Below are 18,509 nucleotides of genomic sequence, written 5' to 3' on the forward strand. Positions count from 1 at the left end.
TCCGTCGCTACAAAAAATAGCACGGAGAGGACTCTTCAGGCAGTCCTCAAGGATGAGCCCATGCCACAGCTAAGGGAGGCGGAGTCTACTTCTCCGCTCTTCCCAGCTTTTGGAGAATTGTGGGAGAACTTGCCAGCCACGTTCACAGCTTGGCAAGCTCAAACCGGACTGCGCCATGGACCAGTTCTTTTTTTTGGCGAGAAGCTTCCAAGGCTGCCTGATTCCTTGATTCAGGCGGAGTTCGACGCGCGAACTAGGTTTGGCAGGTCCCTCAATTCACTGATCATAACGGAGATGGCTGCTCTCTCGTATGGTACGGAACCTCTGTTTAAGATCTTGGCCAAATCCCAGCTTCAGACGGTTCAGACGGATGCTTTCGATTTCTTCCAAGCTAGGAGGAATTGCCGAAAGCACGTTCTGCAGGAGTGCACTATTAGGCACGAGCCTAATAGACTCCTGGCTTCTAGCATGTGGAGCGGATCTCTTCCCAGAGTCCGCTGTAAATGAAGTACACCACGAGGCTGCTAGGCTCAACCAGAGCCTTAGAGCTAGGTGGGGTATTTCATCAAGAGGAAGCAAGAATCCTCCCCACTGCTGGTAAGAAACCAAAGAAGTCTGGTAAAATAAAAGGTTCCAGCCTTACCAGAAACACCAGCAACAGCAGCAATTTGTTCAGGCGTCCGGTTACCCAACAGGGACAACCTGCTAGTTCTAAACAGAACCAGCCCATCCTCCTGCTGTCTCCTCAATCACAACCTTCAACCCTCCTACGCACTCTCGCCGGCCTTCAACCCTACGTTATGAAGGTCAGGGCTACCCTCCCTTTAACAAGCAATCGAGAGGTAGGGCGAGAGGCTACTTTCGCCAGCGTGGCGCAGGAAGGGCGACAAGGAGCAGGCAGTTCAGAGGAGGGCGTGGTGGTCAACCCGCCTATCAACAATGAGGCTCCCCAGTAGGAGGGAGGCTGTTCCTCTTCCGCCACAGGTGGGGGTTCAGCAATTGGGCACAGAGCATAGTGTCCAAAGGATTGGGTTGGAGTTGGATCAAAGATCCTCCTCCATCATCATTCCGCCAAATACCATCAAAGGAATTGACAGATTACGCGGAGGAACTCCTTCTTCAGAAAGGAGCTATTGCGAGAGTCAAGCATCTAAAATTTCAAGGTCGCTTATTCAGCGTGCCAAAGAAAGGCTCAACAAAAAGAAGGGTAATCTTAGACTTGTCAAAGCTAAAACTCTTTCATTCGTTGCGACAAGTTCAAGATGCTTACCCTCTCGCAAGTAAGGACCTTACTTTCCGCTGGAGCCGTCACATGCTCCATCGATCTTACAGACGCATACTATCATATCCCTATAGCCAGACACTTCCGCCCATCCTAGGATTCAGGCTAGGAAATCAGACATTCTCATTCAAAGTGATGCCCTTCGGTCTGAATGTAGCCCCCAGGGTATTCACGAAAATAGCAGAAAGTGGTTGTGCAACAATTGAGAACTCAGGGAATCATGGTAGCAGCATACCTCGACGATTGGTTGATCTGGGCACCAAACTGTCGAGGAATGTCTCAAAGCCACCAAAAAGGTAGTTCACTTTCTGGAACATCTGGGGTTCCAGATAAACAAAACGAAATCCAGACTTACCCCGGAAGTCTCGTTTTCAGTGGCTTGGTGGGAATCCAATGGGATTTGTCTTTCCACAATCTGTCAATTCCAGTGGCCAAAACGGAAGGAAATAGCAAAATCTGTCAGGCAATTTCTCAAATGCAAACAAACATCAAGGAGAAACCAGGAAAGAATCCTAGGGTCCCTTCAGTTTGCTTCGGTAACAGATATCCTCCTGAAAGCAAGGCTAAAAGATATAAATCGAGTTTGGCGATCGAGAGCAAACACCAAATCTCGAGACAAGTTGTCAGTAATTCCACAGATCCTTCGCAATCAACTCCGTCCATGGTCAAAAGTAAAGAACTTAGCCAAGCGGGTACCCCTTCAATATCCCCTTCCAGTGTTAACCATTCACACGGATGCCTCCTGTCCTGGGTGGGGGGGATATTCTCAGTTCAAACAGGTTCAGGGGACTTGGTCAGTTCAATTTCGCCAGCTCCACATAAACGTTCTGGAAGCAATGGCAGTATTTCTTACCTTGAAGAGACTGCTTCCCCCGAAAAAGTCTCATCTAAGGCTCAGTTTTTGGACAGTGCAGTGGTAGTCATTGCATCAACAGGGGAGGGTCCAAATACCAAGCATGTGAACCATGTCATGATAGCTATCTTTGCCCTAGCAAACAAACACAAATGGCATCTGTCCGCCACTCACACTGGCGGGGGGTAAGAAATGTGATAGCAGACGCTTTGTCCCGGTCCAGGTCATTCCTCTGGAATCAGAATGGTCCCTAGACGACGGGTCATTCCAGTGGATATGCCGGAGAGTCCCAGGTCTCCAAGTAGATCTCTTCGCCTCACAAGCGAACCACAAGCTCCCTTGCTATGTGGACCCCCAACCTGGACCCTCTGGCTTATGCCACGGACGCCCTGTCGTTAGATTGGGATCAGTGGAGAAAAATTTATGTTTTTCCTCCAGTGAATCTTCTCTTGAAAGTCTTAAGCAAGCTGAGGACTTTCAAGGGAATAGTAGCTCTGATTGCACGGACTGGCCCAAGAGCAAACTGGTATCCTCTTCTTCTGGAATTGGGTCTCCGACCTCAAACGGATTCCCAATCCCAAGCTGTCACAATCAGTACAAATGAGGACTGTGTTCGCTTCCTCAGGAATTCTTCAGACCCTAACTTTATGGACTTCATGAAGTTTGCGGCTAATAAAGATGCTAATATTGATCCACAAAATATTCTCTTCCTAGAATCAGATAAGAGAGAGTCAACTATTAGACAATATGACTCAGCTGTTAAAAAATTAGCATCCTTCCTGAAAGAATCAAACACTACAACCATGACAGTTAATCTAGCTATATCCTTTTTCAGATCCTTGTTTGAAAAAGGTTTAGCAGCTAGCACTATTACTACTCATAAATCGGCTTTGAAGAAGATCTTTCAGTTAGGTTTTCAGATAGATCTGACTGAATCTTATTTCACGTCTATTCCTAAAGCCTGTGCTAGACTTAGACCTTCTCAAAGGCCTACTGCAGTTTCATGGTTCTTAAATGATGTCCTCAAACTAGCTTCAGATACTGACAACTCGTTTTTGTACATTCATAATGCTTCTTAGAAAGACATTATTCTTATTAAGCCTAGCTTCAGGAGCTAGAATTTCAGAACTGTCGGCTCTATCCAGAGATGCGGGTCATGTGGAATTCCTCCCCTCAGGAGAAGTTCTGCCTTAGCTCCGGATCGTAGTTTTTTGGCTAAAAATGAGGATCCCTTCTTGGGCAAGGTGGTGGGCCCCTTGGAAAAGTCACCTCCCACTTCCCAAGACCCTTCTCTCTGCCCAGTATCAACTTTAAGAGCCTTTCTATCTCGTACATCCTCAAGATCCTCAGGTTCTCTCTTCATGAGAGAAAAAGGTGGTACTTTGTCAGTAAAAGGTATTAGACAACAAAATCCTTTACTTCATTAAACAAGCCAATCCTGATTCATTCCAAAGCACATGACATCAGGGGAGTAGCCACCTCAATTAATTACTTTCAACATATGAACTTTGAGGATCTTAAAAAAGTATACTGTATGGAATCTCCGACAGTCTTTAAACGTCATTATCTAAAGTCCTTGGAATCTTTAAAATTTTCAGCAGTAGCAGCGGGAAACATTGTTTCTCTGATACTGATAGTAGTCGTAGTACAGATCCAGGTCTCCTTTCTACCTACCTCATCCAACATGCCTCACCCTATCGCCATGCTACTCGGATATCCTAGCCTTAGCCGCTGAAATCATACTAGTGGATTGTCCCTTATTTTTTTTGCTAGGGACATCCACACTTTGTACTGATAATGTACTTCAGTGTACCTACCCTTATTTTTTTATGCTAGGGTAGGACACAATGTGTTTGTATATTTTGTAAATAATTTATCTCGAAGTAAATCTATTTTGTTAAAATTACACTGCATTATTATAATTTACTATGTTTACTGTAATTTTAAGTACTTTACATTACTAACTTTCTTTTATGTTACTGTTTAGAATAAGTTAGGCTTAAGTACTTAGTTTATATGCTGTAATTGATTTACTTTCTATTATATCCCTCATTTACAACTGCTTTTCATTTGTCCTTTTTTCCCATCTTGTCTGTTTCTCTGGTACTCTTTCATAGGCCGACACGAGCTGAGCCCAGAAAAGGGATTTTGACGAAGGAAAAATCTATTTCTGGGTGATTGGCTCGTGTCGCCCTATGAAACCCACCCTGTATTGTTTGCCCCCCCATGCAGGACAAGATGTTTTTAGATTAAGGATGTCCGCTAGGGGCGCTGCTGTCCGTGGCGTCCTCTAGTAGTAGTAGTAGCGGCCGCATCGCCCGTTGGTATCAGCTCTCTCTTGTGGGGATTCTGATTGGAAGTTCTAATTGGTGAATGTCTCGTGGTAGTGTTCCCACTCGCCCCTATTACCATACCGACACTCTCTTTTAAGGAGTGAGCAAGTCAGTTTTACTGACATTTTCTTAATTTTGTTTTTCTCTGGTAATTTTAGATTAATTTTACCTAGAAAGAATGATATTAAGGATCCTTTCATAGGGCGACACGAGCCAATCACCCAGAAATAGATTTTTCCTTCGTCAAAATCCCTTTTTGCAGCCAGAAATAAACCACGTGAACGAACGGATTGACACTTCAGACAAGGCTAACTTATTTCTAAAACACACCACATCTGCTAACCAAGGATTTAACTTTCCTAAACATCTTAAAATTTATTTTTATGGAGAGAATATTTTCATTCAAAGCATCTCTGCCTAGCATAAAACACGGTGCAAAACTTTCTTCAGGCCATAAATACTTGTATACAAGAAATTATCTATATTAAAATAACAATTTGTCGAAAATTGTATTTTTCCTAACTATACAAACCTGAGGTCCTTTAACAATAGGAAGGTACTTAGCGGCAGCAGCAGCTGAACCGGGCGTAAGCTTCGAACAAGGGGGTTTGGTAGTTAACTACTTGTCTGGCAGTTGGCGGTCAGCTCGACTGCGAGGAGAGGAGTCACTTTGCTTTAGGCCCAGGAAACGCAGAGTGAGGGGTGGCATGAGGTGGGACTATGTGTAAAGGACCTCAGGTTTGTATAGTCTGGAAAAATATAATTTTCGACAAATTGTTATTTGTTCCAATACGTATACAAACCCTCGGTCCTTTAACAATAGGAAGACTCACTTATTGGTGGGTGGAATCTGAGTCTTATGAACAGACTGGTGTTCGTCCTACCTTGGTTCCCTCCCTGGTCGTAAGAGCAAAAGGAGGCTATTCTAGCCTCTGCCCAGCTGATCGGGGTGTGTGCCGCAGGATCAGTGGTCAGACTTCTGGACCAAATTTATAAGAGGGAGGCAAGCGTACCTCTTATAAATAGCAAAAACACAAGAATTAGTTCCACTTCAAGAGCCAAAATGAAGTCATGGGTTTGTCTCTTGTTGGCTTCCACTCCCCCCCTTGTTGGGGAGTGGTAGATAAATACTCCTATCCCTACTGAAAGGGATAAGGATGGAGCTCAGTCGTGTAGCTTACCTGCATCTGCTTCCTGTTCAGCGTAGTGACGACCGCGGCCCTCTGCCCACAGGTAGAGGAGGAAGAATGAAGGAGGAAGAATGAAAGAGGAAGAGAAGCCAGTCCCACACTCTTTCACTCGTCCATTCATGCAGTCACACAAGGATGCGATGCTGTTCTGTCTGCTCAGGTGCTGGGTAGACTACACAACTTGTTAAGCAGCCACCATGGGTCCCAAGGAAAAGGTGTCCAAGGAACTGTGGGTAATATCCCGAAGGTAGAAATTAGTGAAGGTGGTCTGATTGGCTCAAACCCCTGCCTTCAGAACCTGCGCCAGGGAGAAGTTCTTGCAGAAAGCAAGGGTTGGACCAATACCTCTGACTTCGTGAGCTCTCGGACGAAGGGTACGGGTGTCGTCACTACCATCCGTGTCGTACGCCCTCCTGATCACCTCACGCAGCCAGAAAGAAAGTGTTCTTGGAAAATTCTTTCTTGGTAACCCCGGTGCTAACAAAGAGGCGTTGACACTCAGGCCTGAGGTGTCGAGTTCCAGGGCCAGGGAGAGCCATCACTGGGCCCTGGTACTGTGAGTGTCATTGGGCCCCTACCATTTGGCGAGCGAAGTGAGCCCATCCAGCTGGGGGGATCAGGATTTTAGAATTTGACCAATTTTAAGAGCCAATTTAAAGCCATAAATGTTCACTAGTAGGATGTAAATTCTGTTCATCTTGCCGTATTGGAGCTTTATTTATGACTTGCAGTTAACAACTTATTTTGTTATTACATTACGTATAATTTGAGATAAACAAAACTTACTCATGAAACTCATGAGTAAGTCACTGTTGGCCTGTTGCATGTTGTGTATAATTATCATGCATAATAAAGTTTTGATGAATTTGAAATTCAAATTTCCCTATATTAAATAAATCATAAATGTGACTGTTTCATACAAGTACACATGTATAATTATTAAAGAAATACTCCTTTCCTTGCTTTTCTAGCAGCAAAACACTCAATTAAATCATCAAAATCAATCTTTCGTGCCAAATCACTTTCAATGCTTTAAAAGACTTAGTGATGATAATCTCTCTTGTCCCATTGTGCTTCTTAAGTGATTCTTAATCAACTTTAATTTGCTAAAGGATCTTTCTGCAGAGGCAACTGTGACTGGCAACGTCAAGAAAATTCTCAAGGCTATGCATATATTTGGAAACAAATCTTGTAGTTTTAATTTTGTGATCTTATTAAGAAGCAGAAGTGGAGAGAGAGAGTTGTCATCTAAATTGGCTTTATGTATATTCTTAAGGTACAGAATTTCCTCAGTTCGCTTGTCACTAGAGATGTCTTTGCTATACTCAGTGCTAAAGTTTTTAGAATCATTTACTATCACTTCATCAGTCATATCAAGATATGACCACAGAAACCCAAATAGTTTGTTAATCTGGAAGATGGCCTGGTAACCCTTATTTAGTCTCTCACATACTGTGTCAATAACCTTAAAAAACACTTCTTTCTTAAACCTATGTTCGTCTGTCTGTATAAGTGAATCTTCACCTGATACCTTATCATCATCAAAGTCGGAGTCATCAAAAAAGGATTTTCTTTTTCCTTTCCGAGTGACTCAAAATACTGGGTCAATGTTCATGGCAACTGCAACAACTTTGGCTTTATCATAAATTAAATGCCACTTCTTTTTGAGAGACTGCAATTCAGTTTCCAAGTCCTCTATGTTTTTTACTTCAATATCTACAGTAGAAGACTGAGCTTGAATCACCTGATTTCTCTGATCTATTGAATTCAAAATACATTCAAAAGAAGACACATACTTAATAGCGGCTGCCACATCTACTTTAGTTTTAGCTGTTAAACTCTTCAGTTGGGATATTTCTTTAAGTGAAGTGAGAATACCAGGTAAATGGTGTGCAAAGGGCCTGACACTAGCTACTCTATCTGTCCACCGAGTTCCAGATAAACTGTGAAGAGATGTGACTCTTAAGTATCTCCCAGCGTTTGGGACTGCTCGAGCAAATATTATATACTGTTTGTACCATCCCAAAAAATGTTACTACCTCTTTGCAACAAGCAGCAGCATCAGAACCACACAAGTTTAAGGAATGACAGCCACAAGGTGAGAACAAGCAGAGAGGATTCTTTCTTTTAAGATGGCTCTGGACTCCATTGTACTCACCTGACATATTACTACCATTGTCGTATCCCTGACCTCTGCAATCTTCAAAAGGAATATGAGAATCACTAAGAAATTTTAATATCATCTCTGAAATGTCTGCCCCTGTCTTCTTACTGTCATCAATAAATGAAAGAAATCTCTCTTGTATCAGGTATTTACCACATTCATCACAAGTTAGGTATCTCAGGATGAATGTACTTTGTTCAGTATGTGACATATCCGGGGTAGCATCAACCATTATTGAATAATATTTGGCCTGATCACGCTCATTAAGAATACAGTCTTTAACCTTTTCGGCACATCATTGAATGAATTCATTTTGTGACGAATAGGAAAGATAATGAGCCTGAAGACGCTTCCCATCCTTCTGAGCTTCTCTCACTTTAGATACATGATCTTGAAGAATGGGATCATAACGAGAAGGCAGCTCAATTATACCAAGAAAATTTCCATTATTTGTATCACCTATCATGCTAGACTCTCCTTGAAATGAAAGGCCTTCGCTCTCCTAAAGTCAGTACAACATCCAAGATTCGTTTTAGAATTAGCTTCCATTTACTTTCTCAGACTGAATTGATCTCTGTAACTGATCATCAATTCCAGATTCCTCTTTCAAACGTGCTTCTAACTGACGCCAGTCTAGATAACACTGTTTGTGGTAGTTTGTATGCTCATGTTCTGGAATGCGGTTATAAAGTTTTTTCCATGACGATTGTTTTCCAATGCCACATGAAGCCAAATTTGAAGGTGTTTTTGGCTGTTGTGTACATCCTGCAATAAACAGCGACAAGGAAAACAAAAAAGTGCTCTTTTACGCTGACTATACACTAGCCAATCTTGTTTTCCAGTTTCACCATTTGGTCTCTGAACTTTCAAAACTGTATAAGGGAAACTGTTACCCTTATCATCTGAAGCAATTTGACTTGGTATTGGCTGAGGGCCCTGTCTAACAAAATCTTCAATCTGCACTCGAGATGGCCTATCAGGGATCAAACCTATATCTCTTTGTTGTTCAGTGTCTTTGGGTTCTGCATTTATTACATCGGATTTGGCTTCCAGTTGGGCATCCTGGACTAATGACTGTGAAGTTGAGGGGTCTGACTCTGAGGATGAGGGCAAGATATTCTGTTCTTCTACATTAGTGTCTATTGTGTCTATTTTCTTAACACCCACTTCAAATAATGTTCTTGCACACTTTGAAACAGCCTCTTCCCTAGCCTGTTTTTCTTTCCGCTTCTGTGCACCTGATTTGTGAGAATACATTATGCAGTCTGAAAGAAGAGGAAAACACTTTTACCCTAAAGGCTAAAGCACAATGGTGATAATGACATTATGACACTTACACCATTACATGGTACATACTCAAACAGTTTGGTCAATTTGTTTAAAAAATGTACATGTTGTTATTGAACAATTTCATTTAATTTAACAGGGATGGACTTGGACTCAAAAATCGACTTTGGAATTTTTTCTTTGAAGCAGCCTATTTGGTGAGCAAAGCAAGCGGCAAGCCTATAAGCTATAGACCTGTAGGTATAACCGCCTATTTAGGCATTATCCAGCTAAAGGGTAAGAACCATGCGATGTAAGCCTCCCCCTCCCCTCCCCCAAGAAAATTATGAAAAACAACCAGGTGTGACTGTCTGCATATATTTTAAATGAAAATATGGATAAACTATCATAAACAAACTGGTGTAAATAAACAATGCACATAACACTATACGGTCCATACCATTTCCCCCAGGTTGGGAACCACTGCTGTAAGTTCTGTAACTTACTGAAATATTTGCCAAGGAATGAGAAAGACGATGTACATCCTGCCAGGCAATCAGAATGATGGTGACTGAGCGAGACGGAGAGTTGACATCGCTTATATTCCAACACAGCTGAGCTGCATTCATTTACGTAATTACGTGGTGTCACTCCAGGCTTAAGATTATTTAGAAAAAGTTTTTCAACAACTATTATTTTACTGATAAATTGTAGAAACTTCTATTATATATATACATATGTTTATGGTGTGTTTTGCATATTAGTATTCTCTCTATCTCTCTCTCTCTCTCTCTCTCTCCATTTGCTCTCCCATTTTTTTCCCTCCTGGTCGGGTGACTGGCCCCCTTTGAGGCCGGGCCCCCTTTGAGGCCGGGCCCTGGTGTAAAGAAACCAGCTTCACCCCCCTCTCACGGGCCCTGTCGAGTTCTCTTCAGATAGCGCCGTAGCGCCCTCACAAGACAAAGCAGCATCTCATCCCATCATTATCAGTGAGGTCCTTCAGGGAGGGGATCGTGAAAGACTCAAACCGGTCGTCAGGGACCGAAGGACTCTGAATCTTCGCTACGAAGTTCGGGATGAAATCGAGCGTCACTGATCCCCATCCCCTGGAATGATTGACGTCGAAGGAAAGACCATGAAGTTCCCCTACTCTCTTCACCGATGCCAGGGCCAACAGGAAGAGGGTCTTGAGGGTCAGATCCCTGTCTGACGACTCTCGGAGTGGCTCGAAGGGTCTTCGAGTCAAACTCCTACGGACGAGAGTCACATCCCACCCCGGGGGCCTGAGTTCCCTGGGTGGGCAAGACCTCTCGAAGCTCTTCATAAGGAGGAAGATCTCAAAGGAGGAAGATATATCCACTCCTCGCAGTTTAAGGACTAGGGCTAGGGCAGCTCTGTATCCTTTAACTGCGGAGACGGAGAGGAGCTTCTCTCAGCGAAGGAACACGAGGAAATCCGCTACCTGCTGAATAGTGGCTCTGAGAGGAGAGAGACCCCGTCCACGACACCAACCACAGAAGACGGACCACTTTCCCTGGTATACAGCTGCAGAGGACTGTCTAAGGTACCAAGCCATCTCTGTTGCTGCGCTGCGAGAAAAGCCTCTCGCTCGCAAGAGATGGTGGATAACAGCCAGCCGTGAAGACACAGGGACTCAACCGACCGGTGGTACCGTTCTACGTGTGGCTGGCACAGGAGGTTGTGCCAGGGGGGAAACTCTCTCGGTGCTTCGGCGAGCAGAGCCAGCAGGTCCGGGTACCAAACGGCTTGAGGCCATCTGGGCGCCACCAGGATCATCCGAAGATTCGGGATGATCAGCGCCCTGCCGATCACCTTGCGAATCAGACAGAACGGGGGAAAGGCATACACGAAGAGATTGTCCTACGGGTGTTGAAGAGCATCCTCTGCAGCTGCCCATGGATCTGGCACAACCGAGTAGAAAACCTGGAGTCTTCTGTTGTGCCGGGTGGCAAACAGATCCACGACTGGTCGCCCCCACAGGTTGAAGAGCCTTTCCGCCACGTTTGGGTGAAGGGACCACTCGGTTCCTATCACCTGATCCCGACGGCTGAGATTGTCGGCTACTACATTCCTCTTGCCTGGAATGTAGCAGGCTGACACTCTATTGAGTGTGCCACGGCCCACTCTTGCACCTTCAACGTCAACTGATGCAACGGGAGGAACACTAGGCCCCCCTGTTTGTTGACGTACGCCACTACTGTGGTGTTGTCGCTCATCAACACCACTGAGTGTCCCACCAGATGATCTTGGAACTCTTGGAGAGCGAGGAACACTGCCTTGAGCTCCAGGACGTTGACGTGAAGGTGCCTGTCGTGATGGTTCCACACACCCACAGCCAGCAACTCCTCCAGGTGTGCGCCCCATCCCTCGGTCAATGCGTCTGAAAACATCAACATCTGGAACGTATGTCTGATGATGGACCAGGTTGGAGGTGAGGGGTGGCTCGAAGAGTAGTAAATATCCCTCTCGAAGGACGTCCACTATCCAGGTCTCCGCTCTGTAGCGCTGCCATGTTGCCCAATGGCTCGCCAGGCAACCCCCCACTTCCGGAAGCAGATGAGGGGGAACGCCGTCCCTAGTGTTTCCCTCCTCTCTTCAACTTCTTCCCAGTTCCTCCTCGAGAGAAGGAGGCCTGGGAGGAGGGCTGGTTACGGTCACTCCTTACCGTCGAAGTCGAAGGCAGTCTCTTTCCTCTCGGCTTCGACAAAGCGATCATCTCAGCCACAGAGGAAGCGCTAGCTAAACTCTTGGGCTTAGCCGCAGTCGTTCGAGGTTGCCCAGCCACCTTCAAGACTGCCTGGTGGACCAAACGGTCACTCTCGTCAGTGTGCCATTGTTCCATTGCAGCAACCACCATCTCTTTGGGGAAGAGAGAGGAGGAACTCCGCACCGGTCCGTTGCAAAGACCCAAGGCTGCCTCTTGCCCAGTCGCCCTGGTCACTCGGGTGAGGACAGCGTCCCTACACCTCAGTACCAGTTGGCCCACAGGTTAGCCGTCTGGTAGGCCAGGTAGGAGATGGCCCTACCTCCAGACTGGCACAGTCTCACGAAAGCCGGGTCCCCTTCAGGAGTGATGTTTCCCGAGGAGGCCGCGGCTTTAGACTCTGTGAGGGACCACAGGTCTAGCCACGAGACTGCTTGGAATGCTGCCCTAGCAGTAGATTCCAAGGAAAGTGCCTCTTGCTGAGAGAACCAGAGGTTCTCCGACAGGAGCTGCTGCAGAGACACCCCCGGAGTTAGCCTTGCTAATTCCGGGTTAACCTGTTTGGGCGGCAGAGGGTCCTCTGATGGCACGTAAAAGCGCCTCTGTTGCGGTAGAGGTTGGGGAAGGAGCTTGGCCGATCTGCCGGACCGAAGCGAACCCTCCTGTCCGGAGACGAAAGCGTCCACCTGGCTAAGCACACGGTCAGCCAAGGCTGATCGTGGCAGACCCACCGTCGTCCTGGGTTCCTTTTTGGGTCCCCAAAACGACTCCAAACCTCATTGAACGACCTCTGGATCTCAGGAGTGACTGCGTCCTGCGGAGACGGACTGTCCAGCGAGAACACCTCCCCAGACCCTCCTCCTTCCAGAGGAGAAACCGCCACAGACCCCTCATGGTCTCCTCCTGCCACTTGCGCGTATGATCTGGTCGGTCCTAGGACCGTGCCAGGTTTGTAAGGTGTCGTGGCACTTCTCACGATCACTCCTGGTCGCCTCGCTCTTCCCGGTGTAGCCCGAGGAAGTTGAAGGGATAGGAGAGGTAGACCTGACGCTCCCCCATCGCCCACCGGCAGAACCGGTGTGCTGGGGGGGCTGCAGGCGATCGAGCTCCAGGCCTGGTCGAGTGGTTCTCACGGGGAGAGCGGCTGAACCGAGAACAGCGGCAACGGTCCTGAGCGTCAGGCGACTGAGGGGACCGCTTCCTCGCCTCAGCCCGTGGCCAGTCTGGGACCATCGCTTCAACCCTGGGTACCGGCGGATTACCGCGAGAGCTATCGCTGGTCTAGTGGGAGTCACCTGGGCGACTCCTGCCAGTCTTCCGCTCCGTGTCTGGATCCTGGTGTCGAGCGGACTCGGTTGCCTGGTTCTTGGTTGCACGGTCACCCGCAGGTGACCATACGCTCGGTACCTCTCACGAGCAAGAGGTCGAGACAGTACCAGGCGCTGAGGCAGAACCTCTGGCGCCAGGCGAGGAGGTACCGGTGTTAGCCGGCGCTCCTCTGTTCCCCGTCTTCTTCTTCCTTGAGGAGAGACAGGCCCCGTTCCCGAAGGAACAGGAGGACCAGCGGAAGTCTTAACCATCACACCGGAGTGAGACGGACCCTTAGAAGTCTCAGGGCGAGCCTTCTTAGGGGTGGAGGAGGCTACCTTCTTCTTCTTTCGGCTGTGGGGCCTTAGAAGACGAAGGGGAAGCAGCGGCAGAAAATGACAAAGACGACGATAAAGACGACGACGACACCTTCCTCCTCCTCTTCTTCTTCTTCGTCAGCTTCCTCAGGACCACTGTCAGGTCTTCCATCCAGGATGGAGCCGGGGCAGTTGCCGAAGCAACAGGGCCCGACTGCACCTGTCCAGAAGGACCTGGGGTGGGAGCAGCAACACCACTGGCAGAAAAAACAGCGGCAGGAACTGGTACTGGAACTGGAGCGGCAGTAAACTCAGGAACAGGAGGCGGAGCAGGAACCAGCGGCATCCTCTGTACTGGAGGCAGGTCCAGGGGAGAGATCTTGGGACACAGGAAGTCAGGGGGTGGAGCACGAGCGGCAAAACCATGCGGCGGCGACAAGGAAAACCTCTTCACCTCCGGCAGCGGCGCCTGAACAGCAGATGTCGGGTAACCATGGCGATGTGCTGGATATAAACCAGGTGAGGTGGAGCAGCGTAGCCAGGCGTGGACACCGTTGCGGTTGTCGTGGTGGTCTGGCCGTGAGTTACCGGCGTGGCCCCTCTCGCCAGATGACTCAACAGCCCCTGCACACTCGGTGTCCTTTGGAGCCCCAGCGAGTACCAGGGCGGGCCGAGATCATCCTCCATGGCAAGCAGGTCTGAGGAAGGAAACAGAGTCGAGTTAGTAAGAGGGGGGTCTCCTCTTGCCCGGGGGGATGGGAAGGACAGTTCCCACCCCGAGCGAACGGAGGACCCCAAATACAACTGAACATCGGGGTACCTAGCCCCATCCTCCACGCTCGACTGATCGAGAGAGGAGAAGGAGCGAGATAATCCCCCCCCCCCCCACCCCGAAGGGGAAGGAGCCATACGAGGGAGCTGCGATGGAGGGAGAAAAGAAGAAGACTTGTCCGTAACCAAAGGAGTAACAGAAGAACCCTCCAATGACTCCTTGGCTGGCTTACGCGGTTTCTTCCTCCCCCCATAGCGCTCCCACTGCTCCTACGACTATACAACACATACATCACATGGCTCGGTGCGAGAGCATTCTCGCCCTCGACACTGAGTGCATAATTCATGAGGATCAACCTCTACAGAGGACCAAAAGGCCCCACACTTACGGCCCTCCACACCAGGGCACAGTCTGCGGCTGATGGGGGGCGAGGGGGTCTCTCCGACTCTCGGGATTCCATGACTAATCACGATAACACTGTATTGAATATACAAAACAGACACGTACTTACGTATAGCCTTGCACATACACACACAGTAAAAGGAAAAGAGAAAAGCCTTCACGCAGTGAAAAAAACAAAGCATACGACTAGAAGCGGGCAGAGAGGCGAGCAACACGTCTAACCACTAGCACGGCCGAAAGCAAAGTGACTCCTCTCCTCGCAGTCGAGCTGACCGCCAACTGCCGGACAAGTAGTTAACTACCGAACCCCCTTGTTCGAAGCTTACGACCGGTTCAGCTGCCACTGCCGTTAAGTACCTTCCTATTGTTAAAGGACTGAGGGTTTGTATGCGTATCGGAACAATTTGAATTAAGCAAATATTACACATAACTAACATGCTAAAAACTTGAATTACAGTGCCTCAAGAATGGCAGCACTGGAGAAGTAATGAGCTTTGACTGATAAAATATTAACACCGACATGCTTTGCTGTGCTAACTATAATAACAAGGGTTCTAAAAAAGCATTAGCTACCTAAAACAGAAATTATGACTATTGAAAGATCCTTTGTATTTGTGCAGACTAACAAAATGAAGCAACAATAAGTTCAGGATTCTTTGACTAACAAACACTAAAGTGGCACAACACTAACTAACAACTAAGCAGCACAAAAATACAACTTACCATCATCACTGCCTTCATTAACTTGTTTATCCCGATAGCAGGTCCTACATACTCTTACTGGTTCTTCTCCCCATCCCATCTCTGGAACTGGCATAGTGGCATCAGAGCAGCCATCACAAAAGCCTTCACCACATTTGCGGCAGTGATGTATCGTCTCTAAAGGCTCATTACACAACTTACAGTTCTGAAAGATAAAGCTCAACTTAGGAGGCAATGAAAACTAATAGATGCAATACAGATCCCTCTTCACTGCTAAGGCTAAGCTTATGAAACAGTCATTCTTTTTCATAAGCTGATGGCCATCTTCCCCCCACCCTGCAACTCCTAATTAAAATTTCTGCACTATACAGCTATTTGGACAGAAGAAAACACTTTCTTATCAATTGAGAATGCATATCTCTCTCTCTCTCTCTCTCTCTCTCTCTCTCTCTCTCTCTCTCCTCTCTCTCTCTCCTCCAACACGATGTTTCTTCCTGATCCACAGGACATCATCAAGCGATGACTGCTGAGGGACTGAATTCCAGTGGCGAGTCCTTCTTCTTATATTGAGATGTTGCGGGCTCTCGAGTACAGTCTAGAAAACCTCTCCAGCAGGTCGAGTTTTATTGGTTCCTGGGAAGGTGACTCATACAGCGACCGTTTACGAGTCTTGCAGACCTTCTCAGGTGGGGGATATCACTGGGAGCCTCTTGATTGGCTGCTACCTGAGTGACGTCACCCCTGGTATTATTCTCATAATGTGCTTCACGTCCGATGTTTGTTTCATGCGCGCTGGTACTTTCATTGGAGGGGAGGGGCATGGTCCTCCTCACAAACGTCGGTATCAGGAACGCTTCTTGAGTGGTATTAAGGGGAGACTTTTGCTCAAGGATAAGAAGCGCTTCTAGGAAGCGCAGACGTCGTGGGTCAGGGGCTCTCCCGATGATCTTGACATTTCTGATGCTTTTACAACAACTGATCTTGCTAGTTACCATTACATTTTGAGAATATGTATGTTTGCACAATGACATTGTAGAAAATGGAGAGAGTATAGTGGAGATTAGAAAACAATAACTTAAGACCAGAATCAGAAATGAAACAGAAACAAGCACTAGACAAGGTACAAAGAAAGAGGCTTACAAGGATAAAAATGATGAATTAAAGAGAGCTGTTGATAGAAGGGTGATAGTAGCCAGAAAACACAATTGTCCCCCAAAAGGAATCAACACAACGAATAGATTTGCTGTGCTCTTGGAAACAGAAGAGGAAACAACCTTTATTGGAGATTCGTTAGTAAAAGATCAGGGGTTAAATTTTGTGGCCAAAAATAGAAGTAAGAGAAAAGTTAATTCTTACCTAGGTGTAGGAGCAAAGAAGATAGCCAAGGCAGTGAAGAAAATCATGGTTAAAACATATAAAATGTGCAATCATAGTGCTGGGAGGAGGAAATAACTTGTTCCTAAAAGATGGAAGAACTGGCCAGACAGAAGGTCTTGTAGTCAACCTAATGAATGTTGTAGAGAACATCCATGAGAAAACTTATAATGGCATTCTTATAGGACTTCTGCCTAGAACCAATGTAAGCCACTACTCCCTCAGCAAGGCAATTGGAATCAATGACAGACTGGAGCAAATATGCCAAGAAAAGGGATTTTGACGAAGAAAAAATCTATTTCTGGGCAAGGGTTCGTGTCGCCCAGTGAAATAATCCCTTAAGTTCATTATTTCTAGGTAAATTATACTAACATTACACCAGAGAAAAAATAAAATCAGGAGGATGTCAGAATAACTGACTCGCTCACCCTAAATAAAAGAGTGTCGGTATGTAGCTGGGGCGAGTGAGACCACTACCACGAACCTCTTGTCATTTAGAATTCTCCTACATCAAAATCTCCCTCCTGAGAGAGCTGATACACAGTCGGAGTCAGCAACTACTACTACTACGCTACCTACCACGCTGACTGCAGCGCCTCTGGTGGCCATCCTTGTCGTTAGATGCCAATCTTGGGCTGCAGGGCGGGGAACAGGGGGGGATTTCACTGGGCGACACAAACCCTTGCCCAGAAATAGATTTTTCCTTCGTCAAAATATCTTTTCTGGGCTCAGTTCGTGTCGCTTCATCAAATAGTACCAGAGAATTAGCACAAGATTGGGAAAAACAAAAAGAGAAAGGTCTCAATAAAACAAAGGAATTAAAAAGGAGTAAATATAATCTGATTGAGAGCTTACAAGTTATCATAAAATAGTTAACTTAAACGAATGAAATAAATATATACAGTTAACCTTAAAATTATACTTAAACTAACTTATGATAACTTATCTAATACAAGTGAGGTTCAAAATCAGTACATCAAGGAAGAACACTCACTGAAAGTTATATATGTAAATGAAAATTATACTAAGCATCTCGAATATATATTGGTGTGCTTCCCTAGCATAAAAATAAGGGGGCAACACCGATAATTACAATTAATATATACAATATAGTTGTGGGTGCCCCTAGCAAAAAAATAAGGGACACACCACTATAAGTATCCTCCTAAGCAGCAAAGGCTGAAGGACCCAAAGAGCATAACGGTAGGTTAGGTGCATTATTAGTTGAGGCAGGTAGAAAGGAGATCTGGATCTTCAACTACGACTACTGAGCAGTGTCAAGGGAAACTATGTTTCCCGCTGCCACTGCTGGAAATTTTAAAGATTCCAAGGACTTTAAATAATGACGCTTAAAAACTGTCGGCGATTTCCAGCCTGTATACTTCTTTAAGTCATCAAAATTCATATGCTGGAAATAATTAATGGAGGTGGCTACTGCCCTGATGTCATGGGCGTTGGGGAATGATTCAGGATTTGCTTGTTTAATAAAGTAAAGGATTTGTTGCCTAATTCCCTTTAATGAAATAGTACCACCTTTTTCCCTTATGAAAAGGGGGCCTGAGGATGTAGAGGATGTCCTAGACAGAAAGGCTCGTAAGGTCGTCACCGGACAGAGAGAAGGGTCTTGTGGAAGAGGGATGACCTTCCAAGGGGCCCACCTCATTAAAGGATCCTCATTCTTTGCCAGAAAACTATGATCTGGAGATAGTAAGACTTCTGAGGGGAGGAAATCTACATGTCCAGCATCTCTGGAAAGGGCCGACAGTTCTGATATTCTGGCTCCTGAGGCCAAGATTAGTAAGAACAGAGTTTTCCTCAGTA

General features: G+C 46.2%; 1 protein-coding gene across 7 annotated transcripts in view; it reads right to left on the reverse strand.

Annotated features, from left to right (window-relative positions):
• Positions 1–18,509, reverse strand: part of LOC135210966 (zinc finger FYVE domain-containing protein 1-like) — a 450,218-nt gene that overhangs the window by 51,270 nt on the left and 380,439 nt on the right. For all 7 annotated transcript variants that reach the window (XM_064243949.1, XM_064243953.1, XM_064243952.1 and 4 more), the window contains one exon: positions 15,336–15,519. In XM_064243949.1, coding sequence (XP_064100019.1) covers positions 15,336–15,519 — 184 coding nt within the window. The remainder of the gene's footprint in view (positions 1–15,335; positions 15,520–18,509) is intronic.

This window comes from Macrobrachium nipponense, chromosome 4 (assembly GCF_015104395.2).
Source record: "Macrobrachium nipponense isolate FS-2020 chromosome 4, ASM1510439v2, whole genome shotgun sequence".
Taxonomy (NCBI): Eukaryota; Metazoa; Arthropoda; class Malacostraca; order Decapoda; family Palaemonidae; genus Macrobrachium; species Macrobrachium nipponense.